Below are 12,864 nucleotides of genomic sequence, written 5' to 3' on the forward strand. Positions count from 1 at the left end.
ATCACCAATACACCAATCAGCCATAACTTTATGACCACTGAAAGGTAAAGTGCAAAGCATTGATTATCCTATTACAAAGGCATCTGAAAGCGGGTGGGATATATTGAGCAGCCAGTAAACATGTTGTCCATGAAGTTGATATTTTGAAAGCACAAAAAAATGGGTATCGCAGTTGGTGGTCTATGGGGCTGTGTAGCTGGAGACCGGTCAGGGTGTCCACAGCCAAAAGCCCCTACAATGAGTACTTGAGCATCAGAAATGACCCACAGAGCAATGGAAGAAGGTGGCCTGGTCTGATGAATCACATTTTCTTTTTCATCATGTGGATGGCCTGGTGTGTGTGCGTCACTTACCTGGGGAAGAGATGGCACCAGGATGCAGTATAGGAAGAAGGCAAGCAGGTGGGGGCAGTGCAATGTTCTGCAGGGAAGCCTTGGGTCCTTTATTCATGTGGATGTTACTTTGACAGGTACCACCTACCTAAACATTGTTAGTGACCAAGTACACCCCTTCATGGAAACAGTATTCCCTGTGGCAGTGGCCTTTTTTTTTTTTTTTGCAGGATAATGTCCCCTGTCACACTGCAAAAATGATTCCGAAATGGTTGGAGAAACACAATAAGTTTGAGGTGTGGACTCCAATCATTCATATGTGGGATGTGCTGGAAAAACCCATGGAGGACCCAAATTGCAACTTACCGGACTTAAAGGATCTGCTACTGATGGTTTGGTGCCAGAAACCACAGCATACCTTCATAGGGCTGGTGGCGTCCATACCTCAACGGGTCAGGGATGTTTTGGGAGCAAAAAGGGGGACCTGCTCAGTATTTAGTGGGTGGTCATAAAGTTATGGCTGATCAGTATATATATATACACTATATTACCAAAAGTATTAGGACACCCGCCTTTACACACACATGAACTTTAATGGCATCCCAGTCTTATTCCTCGTACACACGCATCGATTATTGGCTGGGAATTTTCGGCCAACGTCCGATCGGCCGATTTTCGGCTTGTTAGTATGATGCTTTCGACAACCGACTCAGACTTTTCGGCCGAATAAAATCTGGTGTGCAGGCTATAAAATTTTTGTTGGCCGTCACCAGAACGGCCGATTTTCCGTCAGTCAGTACAGATTTCAGCAGACAAAAATCTGATGAGCAAGACTGGGCATGCTCAGAGAAGAAAAAACACAGGGAAAGTAAACCAGAACATGACATCACTTCTGAAGTAGATTTTTGTTGGCCGAGAAAATTCATGTGCAGTCTAGGCACATTCCAACCAACAAAACACCACTCTGGACAAAAGTCGGACGATCGTTCGGCCGATAATCGCTGCGTGTGTACGAGGCATTAGTCCGTAGGGTTCAATATTGAGTTGGCCCACCCTTTGCAGCTATAACAGCTTCAACTCTTCTGGGAAGGCTGTCCACAAGGTTTAGGAGTGTGTCTATGGGAATGTTTGACCATTCTTCCAGAAGCACATTTGTGAGGTCAGGCACTGATGTTGGAGAGAAGGACTGGCTTACAGTGTCCACTCTAATTCATCCCAAAGGTGTTCTACTGGGTTGAGGTCAGGACTCTGTGCAGACCAGTCAAGTCCCTCCACCCCAAACTCGCTCATCCATGTCTTTATGGACCTTGCTTTGTGCACTGGTGTGCAGCCATGTTGGAACAGGAAGGGGCCATCCCCAAACTGTTCCCACAAAGTTGGGAGCATGAAATTGTCCAAAATGTCTTGGTATGCTGATGCCTTAAGATTTTCCTTCACTGGAACTAAGCCCAACCCCTGAAAAAATAACACCACACCTGACCAGTCAAGTTCCTCCACCCCAAACTTGCTCATCCATGTTTTTTTTGGACCTTGATTTGTGCACTGGTCCAAATCATTTGGTGGAGGGGGGATTATGGGTTGGGGTTGTATGTCAGGGGTTGGGCTTGGCCCCTTAGTTTTAGTGAAGGGAACTCTTAAGGCATCAGCATACCAAGACATTTTGGACAATTTCATGCTCCCAACTTTGTGGGAGGAGTTTGGGGATGGCCCCTTCCTGTTCCAACATGACTGCACACCAGTGCACAAAGCAAGGTCCATAAAGACATGGATGAGCAAGTTTGGGGTGGAGGAACTTGACTGGCCTGCACAGAGTCCTGACCTCAACCCGATAGAACACCTTTGGAATAGAGGCCTGCATGGGACTGTTTTATTAAACCCACGCCCGCTGAATGTATGACCAGGACCGCCCACATCTGCAATGTTTGTGTCCACTTCCGCGGTTTTAACCTTTACTCGCCATATAAGACTACCCCCTCTTCTGAGGCAACACCATTTCATAACATCAGTGGAGCCACCACGTCCCTATTAAATACTTTAGCCCGCTGGATGTGCCCTAATATGTACTGTAGCTTCTGCTACATACAGAACTTCTCTATTATTAATAGTTTAGCCCACTGGATGTGTATACAGCAAGCTTTGGCTACTTACAGAACGTCCCTGAGCTGAAATACTCTATGTACTGCGCTGAGCCAATCACGGCAAGCGGTGTATTCTATTATTGCATACAAAGCCTGCTCGGATTGGCAAAGGTTGTATAAGCCCGCCTTTCTGACTCTTTGAGCAGGCTTTGTATGCATTAATAGAATACACCGCTTGCCGTGATTGGCTCAGCACGGTACATAGAGTATTACAGCACAGGGACGTTCTGTAAGTAGCCAAAGCTTACTGTATACACATCCAGCGGGCTAACATTTTTAATAGGGATGTTCTGTAACTAGCCGAAGCTACAGTACCTGGCGTATAAGACGACCCCCGATTTTTGGGGTATCTTTTTTATTATAAAAAAAGTCGTCTTATAGGCCAGAAAATACGTTACACCAATTTGCACCGTTCCCCGCGGGTACCTGCGGGTCTCCGCAAAATTGTCTCCCGCCCGCAGCAGAGGTAAAACCGCCCGCACCTGCAAGATTTGCATTGGGTCCCAAACCCAATGCAGCCCTCTACATCGGGATGAATTAGAGTGGACGCTGTGAGCCAGGCCTTCTCTCCAACATCAGTCCCTGACCTCACAAATGCACTTCTGGAAGAATGGTCAAACATTCCCATAGACACACTCCTAAACCTTGTGGACAGCCTTCCCAGAGGAGTTGAAGCTGTTATAGCTGCAAAGGGTGGGCCAACTCAATATTAAACCCTACGGACTAAGACTGGGATGCCATTAAATTTCATGTGTGTGTAAAGGCAGGCGTCCCAATACTTTTGACAATATAGTGTATATATATATATATTATAATGCAGGCAGCAGGAGCACTCAGAATTTGCAACAGGAGGCATTTTCAGCATGGTGTTTATTATTTATACACGACAAATAGAAAAATGTTTGACACGAAAAGCACCAGGATGTTAGGCAGAAATAATGTAAACTTCGGTCACCCTCACCTGTCCGGTTCCTGTCTGCACAATTTTAACACCCGTCTCGGTTTGTAGGTCTGACTTCAGAGCCACTGAAAGGTAAAGAAAGTGATTTAGGGATGTGGGATAAAACAATGACCTGGTGGTGACTACTAAATTGTCAGCTTTATGTGACACTCATTGATGTTTGATGCTGCAACTCCTGATTACAGCTGAGCTCCAGGCAAAAAGCTAAGTACATATACAGAATCTGTCCTACCTGTCAAAGAATTTGTATTTCTGTCCATTATCCTGTCCTAAGATTTACACAGCTCTGCCACACAGCCCAGCCCCATCTGGCAGGGTAACTGGCCTGATTTTTTTTTTTCTGATGCCATTCAGTGACAAGTAAAGTTCTTGTCTCTCCTCCAGCCTGTGACTGGACAGTGAAAAGAGAAGCAGCAGACAAGTGAGCTCATCTCTCTGTCAATCTGTTCTCTCCTACTATCAGCACGTTCGTTGTACAGCATCATACAGAGCCTTAACCACTTCTGGACCGGAAGGATTTTCCCCCTTAATGATCAGATCATTTTTTTGTGATTCGGCTCTGCGTTATTTTAACTGACAATTGCGCGGTCGTGCGACGCTGTACCCAAATAAAATGGATGTCTTTTTTTTCCCACAAATAGAGCTTTCTTTTGGTGGTATTTGATCACCTGTGCCATTTTTTTTTTTTGTACTATAAACAAAAAAAAAAGAGCGACAGTTCTGAAAAAAAAAAAAAAACAATATTTTTTACAATCTGTTATATAACATTCCCAATAAAAAAAATTTAATAATACATTTTTTTATCATTTTAGGCCAATTTGTATTCTGCTACATATTTTTGGTAAAAAAAATCCTAATAAGTGTATTTTGATTGGTTTGCGCAAAAGTTATTGTGTCTACAAACTAGGGGAAAGATTTATGTCATTTTTATTTATTTATTTTTTTACTAGTAATGGCGGCGATCAGCGATTTTTAGCTGGACTGCAACATTGCGGCAGACAGATCGGACCCCTAACTGACATTTTTTACACTTTTGGGGGGGGGGGGGGGGGCAGTGACATTACTACAGTAATCAGTGCTAAAAATATGCACTGTTACTGTAATAATGACACTGGCAGGGAAGGGGTTAACCCAGGGGCGATGAAAGGGTTAAATGTCCCTAGAGGGTGCTTTCTAACTGTGGGGGGATGGGCTTTCTGCATGAACACAGAGACCTGTGTTCCTAAATAGGAGGAACACAGGATCCCTGTTCATAACTGACAGAACAGTGGTCTGTCGTGTTTACAATGGCAGACTGCCATTCTGTCTCCACGGGGAGGAATCGCGGGTGCCCGGCGCCCATCGCCGCCGCTGGACCTGCTGATCAACTATCTCTGTGGCGAATGGGAGCGCGCTAGCGGTCCCGTGAAGTGACATACAGGTACGTTGTTTCCCGGGACAGAGCCGACCTGTCGGAGTAAAACTGCTGCGGGCAGTCGTTAAGTGGTTAAAAAAGTATTCATTTTGTCATGCTACAGCCAAAAACGTAAATGTATTTTATTGGAATTTTATATGATAGACCGACACAAAGTGGCACATAATTGTGAAATGGAAGGAAATAATAAATAGTTTTCAATCTTTTTTACAAATGAATATCTGAAAAGTGTGGCGTGCATTTGTATCCACCCCCCTTTACTCTGATACCCCTAGCTAATATCTAATCTAGAAGTCCCCTAATTAGTAAATAGAGACCATCTGTGTGTAATTTAATCTCAGTATAAATACAGCTGTTCTGTGAAGCCCTCAGAGGTTTGTTGGAGAGCCTTGGTGAACAAACAGCCTCATTAAGGCCAAGGAACACACCAGACAGGTCAGGGATAAAGTTGTGGAGAAGGTTAAAGCAGGGTTAGGTTATAAAAAATATCCCAAGCTTTGAACCTCTCACGGAGCGCTGTTCAATCCATCATCGGAAAATGGAAAGAGTATGGCACAACTGCAAACCTACCAAGACATGGCCGTCCACCTAAACTGACAGACCGGGCAAGAAGAGCATTCATCAGAGAGGCAGCCAAGAGGCCCATGGTAACTCTGGAGGAGCTGCAGAGATCCACAGCTCAGGTGGGAGAATCTGTCAACAGAACAACTATTAGTCGGCACTCCACAAATCTTCCCTTTATGGAAGAGTGGGAAGAAGAAAGCCATTGGTGAAAGAAAGCCATAAGAAGTCCTGTTTACAGTTTGTGAGAAGCCATGTTGGGGACACAGCAAACGTGTGGAAGAGGGTACTCTGGTCAGATGAGACCAAAATTCAACTTTTTGGCCTAAAAGCAAAATGCTATGTGTGGTGGAAAACTAACACTGCACATCACCCTGAACACCATCCCCACTGTGAAACATGGTGGTGGCAGCATCATGTTGTGGGGATGCTTTTCTTTAGCAGGGACAGGGAAGCTGGTCAGAGTTGATGGGAAGATGGATGGAGCCAAATACAGGGCAATCTTAGAAGAAAACCTGTTAAGAGTCTGCAAAAGACTTGAGACTGTGGCGGAGTTTCACCTTCTAGCAACGACCCTAAAGATACAGCCAGAGCTACAATGGAATGGTTTAGGTTAAAGCATATTCATGTGTTAGAATGGCCCAGTCAAAGTCAAGACCTAAATCCAATTGAGAATCTGTGGCAAGACTTGAAAATTGCTGTTCACAGATGTTCTCCATCCAATCTGACAGAGCTTGAGATATTTTGCAAAGAAGAATGGGCAGAAATGTCCGTCTCTAGATGTGCAAAGCTGGTAGAGACATCCCAAAAAGACTTGCAGCTGTAATTGCAGTGAAAGGGTTCTACAAAGTGTTGAATACAAATGCACACCACACTTTTCACATATTTATTTGTAAAAAATGTTGAAAACCATTTATCATTTTCCTTCCACTTCACAATTATGTGCCACTTTGTGTCGGTCTATCACATAAAATCCCAATATAATACATTTACTTTTTTAGTTATAACATGATAAAATGTGGAAAATTTCAAGGGGTATGAATACTTTTTCAAGGCACTGTACCTGATAGGCTCCATGTACTATCTGCTGAGCAAGTCAAAACCTAATCAGGGTGTGTGCATCTCCCTGCCTTTAAATCCCAACCCTGGGCTTGGAATAAAAAGAAGAGGTTAATAGTTTGTTGCATCTAGGGGAACCCTGGCGCTGTCCTCTTCTCCCTGAAGCTCTGGGCTGTGGACAGTCCTTCAGCGCCCCTGTGTACAATGCAGGGCTATTAAACCTGCATTGTAGGTGGAGGAGACATAAGTGTGACTGCGACCTGGAGCAACTTAGAGTAGGGTTTTTCAACTGGGGTGCTGCGGCACACTGGTGTGCCGCAAGGAGTACTCGGGGGTGCTGCAGCAAGAGCACAACTAGGTAAGGCAGCTAAACATAACATTCTTTACTGCACCTTAAGCTTTTTTTTTTTAATTACAGTGCTGGTCTTGTGCCTATTAAACATGCAAACAGGGCTCCCTGCCTGCATCCTTCCAACTGATGACGTCATCGGTTGCTAAGGACTGCATTGAGAGCCCGCCCAGCATTCCTGGTTTCCCCTGACCCGCCTCCGTAGATGATTCTGAGGAACATGCCAGCAAGAGAGGGGGGCTGTCTGTGGCATTCCCCTTGCCTTTGCCTTCTGCGGGTCCCCTTTCCCAGCTTCTACCCGTGCAGCAGGAGGTGTTGGGTGGGACCGGAGGTGTGGCCATTTTGCACTCCTCGCACAATGACTGTTACGGCTGATGCATCAGAAGGAGCAGAGAAAACAGCCCTGGAAGTCTCTCCCTACCTCTCATCTTCAGTGGTGGGGTAAATGTCAGATGCAGAGAAGGGAGGGGGGGGGGACCAAAGTGCCTGAGAGGTCCCCTGCTGAACCAGTTCAGTGCCGCTGGTTCCTGCTCCGAGGTGAGGCTGAGAGTCTCCTCCAACAGCTTGGCCTGGACCCGAACCCAGTGATCCTGTAGGTAGGAGCTCCTGGAACCCGGAGCAGGAGGCTGAATTCTACACTCCCATGGTGTTACTGAGAACCGAAGAGTGGACACTTCTTGCCAGTTGCTGTATTATAGATAATCTGCAGGGTACAACATGGCAATGAATGCTGAATCATCAACTTGCTGCAGCGGTCATGGACCTAACCCCATTAACATATATGGGAGCCGAACAGGAAAACTCAAAACTGCCCATTTTGAAAGCTTATACCCAAGTAATTGGCCGATTTTTAGTTTTTTAATTTTGGCGTGGGGTTCCCCCTCCCCAGCCTATACTAGGCCCTTTGGGTCTGGTAGGGATTTTAAGGGGAACCCCACGCCAAAATTAAAACAGCATGGGGGCATCCGCATCTCCCCCAAAAATCCATACCAGAACCTTTTACACCAGATCAGGAAAGGGGGGGGGGGCGAGCAAGCATTCTTCCCCCCCCCCTGAATTCTACCAGGCCACATGCCCTCAACATATCATGATGTCAGAAGGGGGCGCTGCCACTGAGTGATGTAGCCGGGTGGCCCCACCCCTTGCCTATATAAGAAATGTCAAAGTTCAGAGGGGGCATACAGCGGGAGCCCTCCCAGGAGACGAGAGCGTTTTTATTTTTTTCTATTTTTCGGGTCAGCAGGTGCCGTGATTGATGATGGATTTACATCAAGGGACACTATTTTTTTTATTTTTTAATAAAGGATTTGTCAAAACTGTCTCGTGTAGTTATTACTTTTGTACACTTTTTCAGTTAATGGGTAGGGGTACTATGTACCCGATACCCATTCACATAGGGGGGAGGGGCCAGGATCTTGGTGCCTCCTTGTTAAAGGGGGCTTCCAGATTCCAATCAGCCCCCACCTGCCGACCAGTGGCAGAGCCCGCCCTGCCCCAAAGCACCCCCCCCCCCATGTTGTTGAGGGCATGTGGCCTGGTATGGTTCGGGGGGCGCTCGTTCAACCTGCCAGGTTGCATGCCCGGTTAAGGGTCTGGTATGGATTTTGGGGGGACCCCATGCCTATTTTTTTTTCTATTTTGGCGTGGGATCCCCCTCCAAATCCATACCAGACCTGAGGGGTGGGTCTGGTGTGGACTGGGGGGGGACCCCACACTGTTTTTTTTTTTGGCCCTTTTTTTTTTTTTATTCAGCTGTCAGCAGGGAAATCCACTGACAGCTGATAACTCATCCTTAACAACCAGCTTACACTGTGCCCTGATTGGGAAAAGCTTTCCCCAATCAGGGCGCAGAATGCACTGTGCAGTACTCAGTGTATTGCAGGGTGTTCATCGAACGACTGAACAGGCAAATGTTCGTTCCAAACTCATGCTCGGGCCGGACCGTTCGCCCATCCCTAACTGGGAGGTATGGTGGCGAGGTTGCTGGATCAGTATGGGAGCCGGTTAACAAGAATTTTTCGGAAAGGTCAGCCAGCAATGAAAGCTTACACGTTTCCTTTAAAGGCTAATTACAAATTCACAAGTTCAACAATTAAACATTTATGATGCCAATAAGCCTAATTGAGTGTCACATCTTAAAAAAACAACTGAATTAACAGCATCTAATCTATATGTAGATGTTTCAAATGTGTTTATCCTGATTGGAATTTATTCAGGATCAATACTTGGGAGTTATTAATAGTATTAACAAGATCTATTATACCACCCAGCTTTGTCAGTACCATTTACACATCTAATTGTCTCATATAAAGCTAGCCTGTAGCAGTGCCACCTTGTGACCAATGTGGGGTACTGCAGAATTCTGTACCTTTTCATATAATTGTTAATAGTATGTTCTTTTATAAGAACTGTTTCCCCAGTTTTGAATAGTGTGTGAAGGATTTACCCCTGTGAGGATTTTACTGCTTTCCAAAAACTCACACTTCCTGCCCTGTTGATTATAGTCGTGCTTAGTGCTCTGTCCGAATATTAGTTAGAGTATGCTGCATGGACGAATGTGACAGTTTCCGGCTGTCAGTGGTTGTTATAGAAAGCAGCCAACGCTTGCAGCTGCTGCATCCTTACCAACTACTGATGTCACCCGGCCAATTTACTTATATGTCCAGGAATCTCCCGCCACGTAAGCAAATTAATATAGAATGGAGCGGGCTACATCCATTACTTAATATGGCGATATTTGGGCAATGATGTCACCACTACTCTGGCTGTCAATGGTTGTTAAGGAAGCAGCGGCTTCCAGCAGCAGCAGCCGAATCTCCGGCCACAAATAGCAGATGGACACATCAGTGTACTAAGTATGACCATATTTGGGCAATGATGTCACCACTACTCTGGCTGTCAAAGGTTGTATGGTGATATTTGGCAATGATGTCACCACTACTCTGGCTGTCAATGGTTGTTAAGGAAGCAGCGGCTTCTGGCAGCAGCAGCGGAACCTCCGGCCACATAAAGCAGATGGACAAAGAAAGGAGCGGGCTACATCAGTGTACTAAGTATGACCATATTTGGGCAATGATGTCACCACTACTCTGGCTGTCAAAGGTTGTATGGCGATATTTGGGCAATGATGTCACCACTACTCTGGCTGTCAATGGTTGTTAAGGAAGCAGCGGCTTCTGGCAGTAGCAGGAGAATCTCCGGCCACATATAGCAGATGGACAAAGAAAGGAGCGGGCTATATCAGTGTACTAAGTATAGCCATATTTGGGCAATGATGTCACCACTACTCTGGCTGTCAAAGGTTGTTAAGGAAGCAGCGGCTTCCAGCACCAGCAACAGCATCGGAATCTCCGGCCACATATAGCAGATGGATATGGAATGGAGCGTAATACATCAGTGTACTAAGTATGGCCATATTTGATGTCACCACTATCCTGGCTGTCTATGGTTGTTAAGGAAGCAGCGCCTGCTTGCACCTGCTGTATCCCTACCAACCGCTGACATAACCCGGCCCATTCACTAACATGGCCAGGAATCTCCGGCTACATAAGCAAAAGAGCAGGGAGTGGAGCGGGTTACATCAATTGGCTAAGCAAGGCCATTTTTGGGCAATGATGTCACCACTATCCTGGCTGTCAATGGTTGTCAAGGAAGCAGCAGCTGCCTTCACCCGCTGCGTCCCTACCAACCACTGATGTCACCTTGCCCATTCACTTACATGACCAGGAATTCCTGGCCAAGTAAGAAAATGGCTGAGAAATGGAGCCATGGTCATATCTGGATGATAATGTCCCCTCTATCCCACCCCTTTCTTTTTATAGCCGATGACAATTTAGGGAGTCATCATTCAGCTAGTGTTACCATGTAGTGTGCACTGGGTTGTCTAGTTTTTTTTCTCTCCATCGTTGGCGGGGATTGTGATTGACATTAAATTTAACATGGGAACATTTTTTTTTTTTTAAAAAGGACTTTTTTTTATTAATGTGGGCTTCCAGATTCTGATAAGCCCTGTTGAGGGCATAAGGCCTGGTATGGTTCAAGAGGACTCATGGTATGTATGTGAGCCACTCAGGCTCCTAGGAAGTGTAGTCCTGTGCCTGCTGCTGTAAGTGCTTGCTGGGAAGGAGTCCACCTATGCTCCAAACAATGACAGATAAGAGCAGAAGATCCTGGGAGCCGCACATCAGAACAAGACCTGCTGTGTGTATACAAGTGGAAGACTCAGCCTAGACCCCCACCAGGCCACACCCCTAACGTAATTCACTCCGCCCACTGGAGCTTAGTCATGGGGGGTCCAGGCTGAGACTGCCACTTGCATACACACAGCAGGTCTTGTTGTGATGTGCGGCTCCCGGGATCTTCTGCTCTTATCTGTCATGGTTCAAGAGGGGGAAAAGGGGTGGTGTACACTGATCTTCCCTCACGCTGCATGCTCTGGCTAAGGATGTATAGATTTTCAGGGGGACATTGTGCATTTTTTTTTTCGTTACTTTGCATGAAGTCCCCCCTAAATGCATACCAGTTACAAAGGGTCTCGTATGTATTTTGGGGGAGATTTTATGCAATTGTTTCTTTCTGTAGGATGTGCTACAGTAAAAATGATATTTACAAAGCAAAAAAAGACAAAGAAAAAAGCCGTCAAAGAAAACTTCATAGACCTCTTCAGAGTTCCTCTACAATACATAATAGACCATTAGGGTCTGCTATTCATTTTGGGGGACCATTTTTTTTTTTTTAATTCTGCATTGGTACATACAGTATCTCACAAAAATTAGCACATACCTCACATTTTTGTAAAAATGTATATCTTTTCATGTGACATTACTGAAGAAATGACACTTTGCTACAATGTAAAGTAGTGAGTGTACAGCTTGTATAACAGTGTAAATTTACTGTCCCCTCGAAATAATTCAACACACAGCCATTAATGTCTAAACCGCTGGCAACAAAACAAGAGAAAATGTCCATATTGGGCCCAAAGTGTCAATATTTTGTGTGGCCACTATTATTTTCCAGCACTGCCTTAACCCTCTTGGGCATGGAGTTCACCAGAGCTTCACAGGTTGCCACTGGAGTCCTCTTCCACTCCTCCATGACGACATCACAGAGCTGGTGGATGTTAGAGACCTTGCGCTCCTCCACCTTCTGTTTGAAGATGTCCCACAGATGCTCAGTAGGGTTTAAGTCTGGAGACATGCTTGGTCAGTCCATCACCTTTACCCTCAGCTTCTTTAGCAAAGCAGTGGTCACCTTGGAGGTGTGTTTGGGGTCGTTATCATGTTGAAATACTGCCCCGTGGCCCAGTCTCTGAAGGGAGGGGATCATGCTCTGCTTCAGTATATCACAGTACATGTTGGCATTCATGGTTTCCTCAATGAACTGTAGTTCCCCAGTGCCAGCAGCACTCAGTCAGCCCCAGACCATGACACTCCCACCACCATGCTTGACTGTAGGCAAGACACACTTGTCTTTGTACTCCTCACCTGGTTGCTGCCACACACGCTTGACCAAATAAGTTTATCTTGGTCTCATCAGACCACAGGACATGGTTCCAGTAATCCATGTCCTTAGTCTGCTTGTCTTCAGCAAACTGTTTTGCAGGTTTCTTATACATCATCTTTAGAAGAGGCTTCCTTCTGGGACGACAGTCATGCAGACCAATTTGATGCAGTGTGCGGCGTATGGTCTGAGCACTGACAGGCTGACCCCCCCACCCCTTCAACCTCTGCAGAAAATCTGGCAGCACTCATACCTCTATTTCCCAAAGACATGAGCAAAATTGCTAATGTCTCACTGGGGCGGTAGCCAGGGACATCAAAAGTAAGTAGACAGTGCCTCGTCCATTTTAAATTGTCAAAGAAAACATATAGTGGTAGTTGGCATTAGTCTGTACAATCCTGTTAAATCTCGTTTTTACATGAGTCTGCATTTGTAAAAGTACATATATATGTTGTTTATACGATATATGTGTTGGGGACCCTTCCTCCTCTCCCCTTTTTTAACCTAAATATTTTTTGGAATAAAATGTATTGATTTTACATATTGTTTCT

General features: G+C 45.5%; 1 protein-coding gene across 2 annotated transcripts in view; it reads right to left on the reverse strand.

The window, feature by feature from the left end:
- Window positions 1-12,864, reverse strand: part of PTPRN (protein tyrosine phosphatase receptor type N) — a 178,062-nt gene that overhangs the window by 60,469 nt on the left and 104,729 nt on the right. For both annotated transcript variants that reach the window (XM_082262054.1, XM_082262053.1), the window contains one exon: window positions 3,432-3,496. In XM_082262054.1, coding sequence (XP_082118180.1) covers window positions 3,432-3,496 — 65 coding nt within the window. The remainder of the gene's footprint in view (window positions 1-3,431; window positions 3,497-12,864) is intronic.

Source organism: Pelophylax lessonae, assembly GCF_965119305.1.
Source record: "Pelophylax lessonae genome assembly, chromosome: 6".
Taxonomy (NCBI): domain Eukaryota; kingdom Metazoa; phylum Chordata; class Amphibia; order Anura; family Ranidae; genus Pelophylax; species Pelophylax lessonae.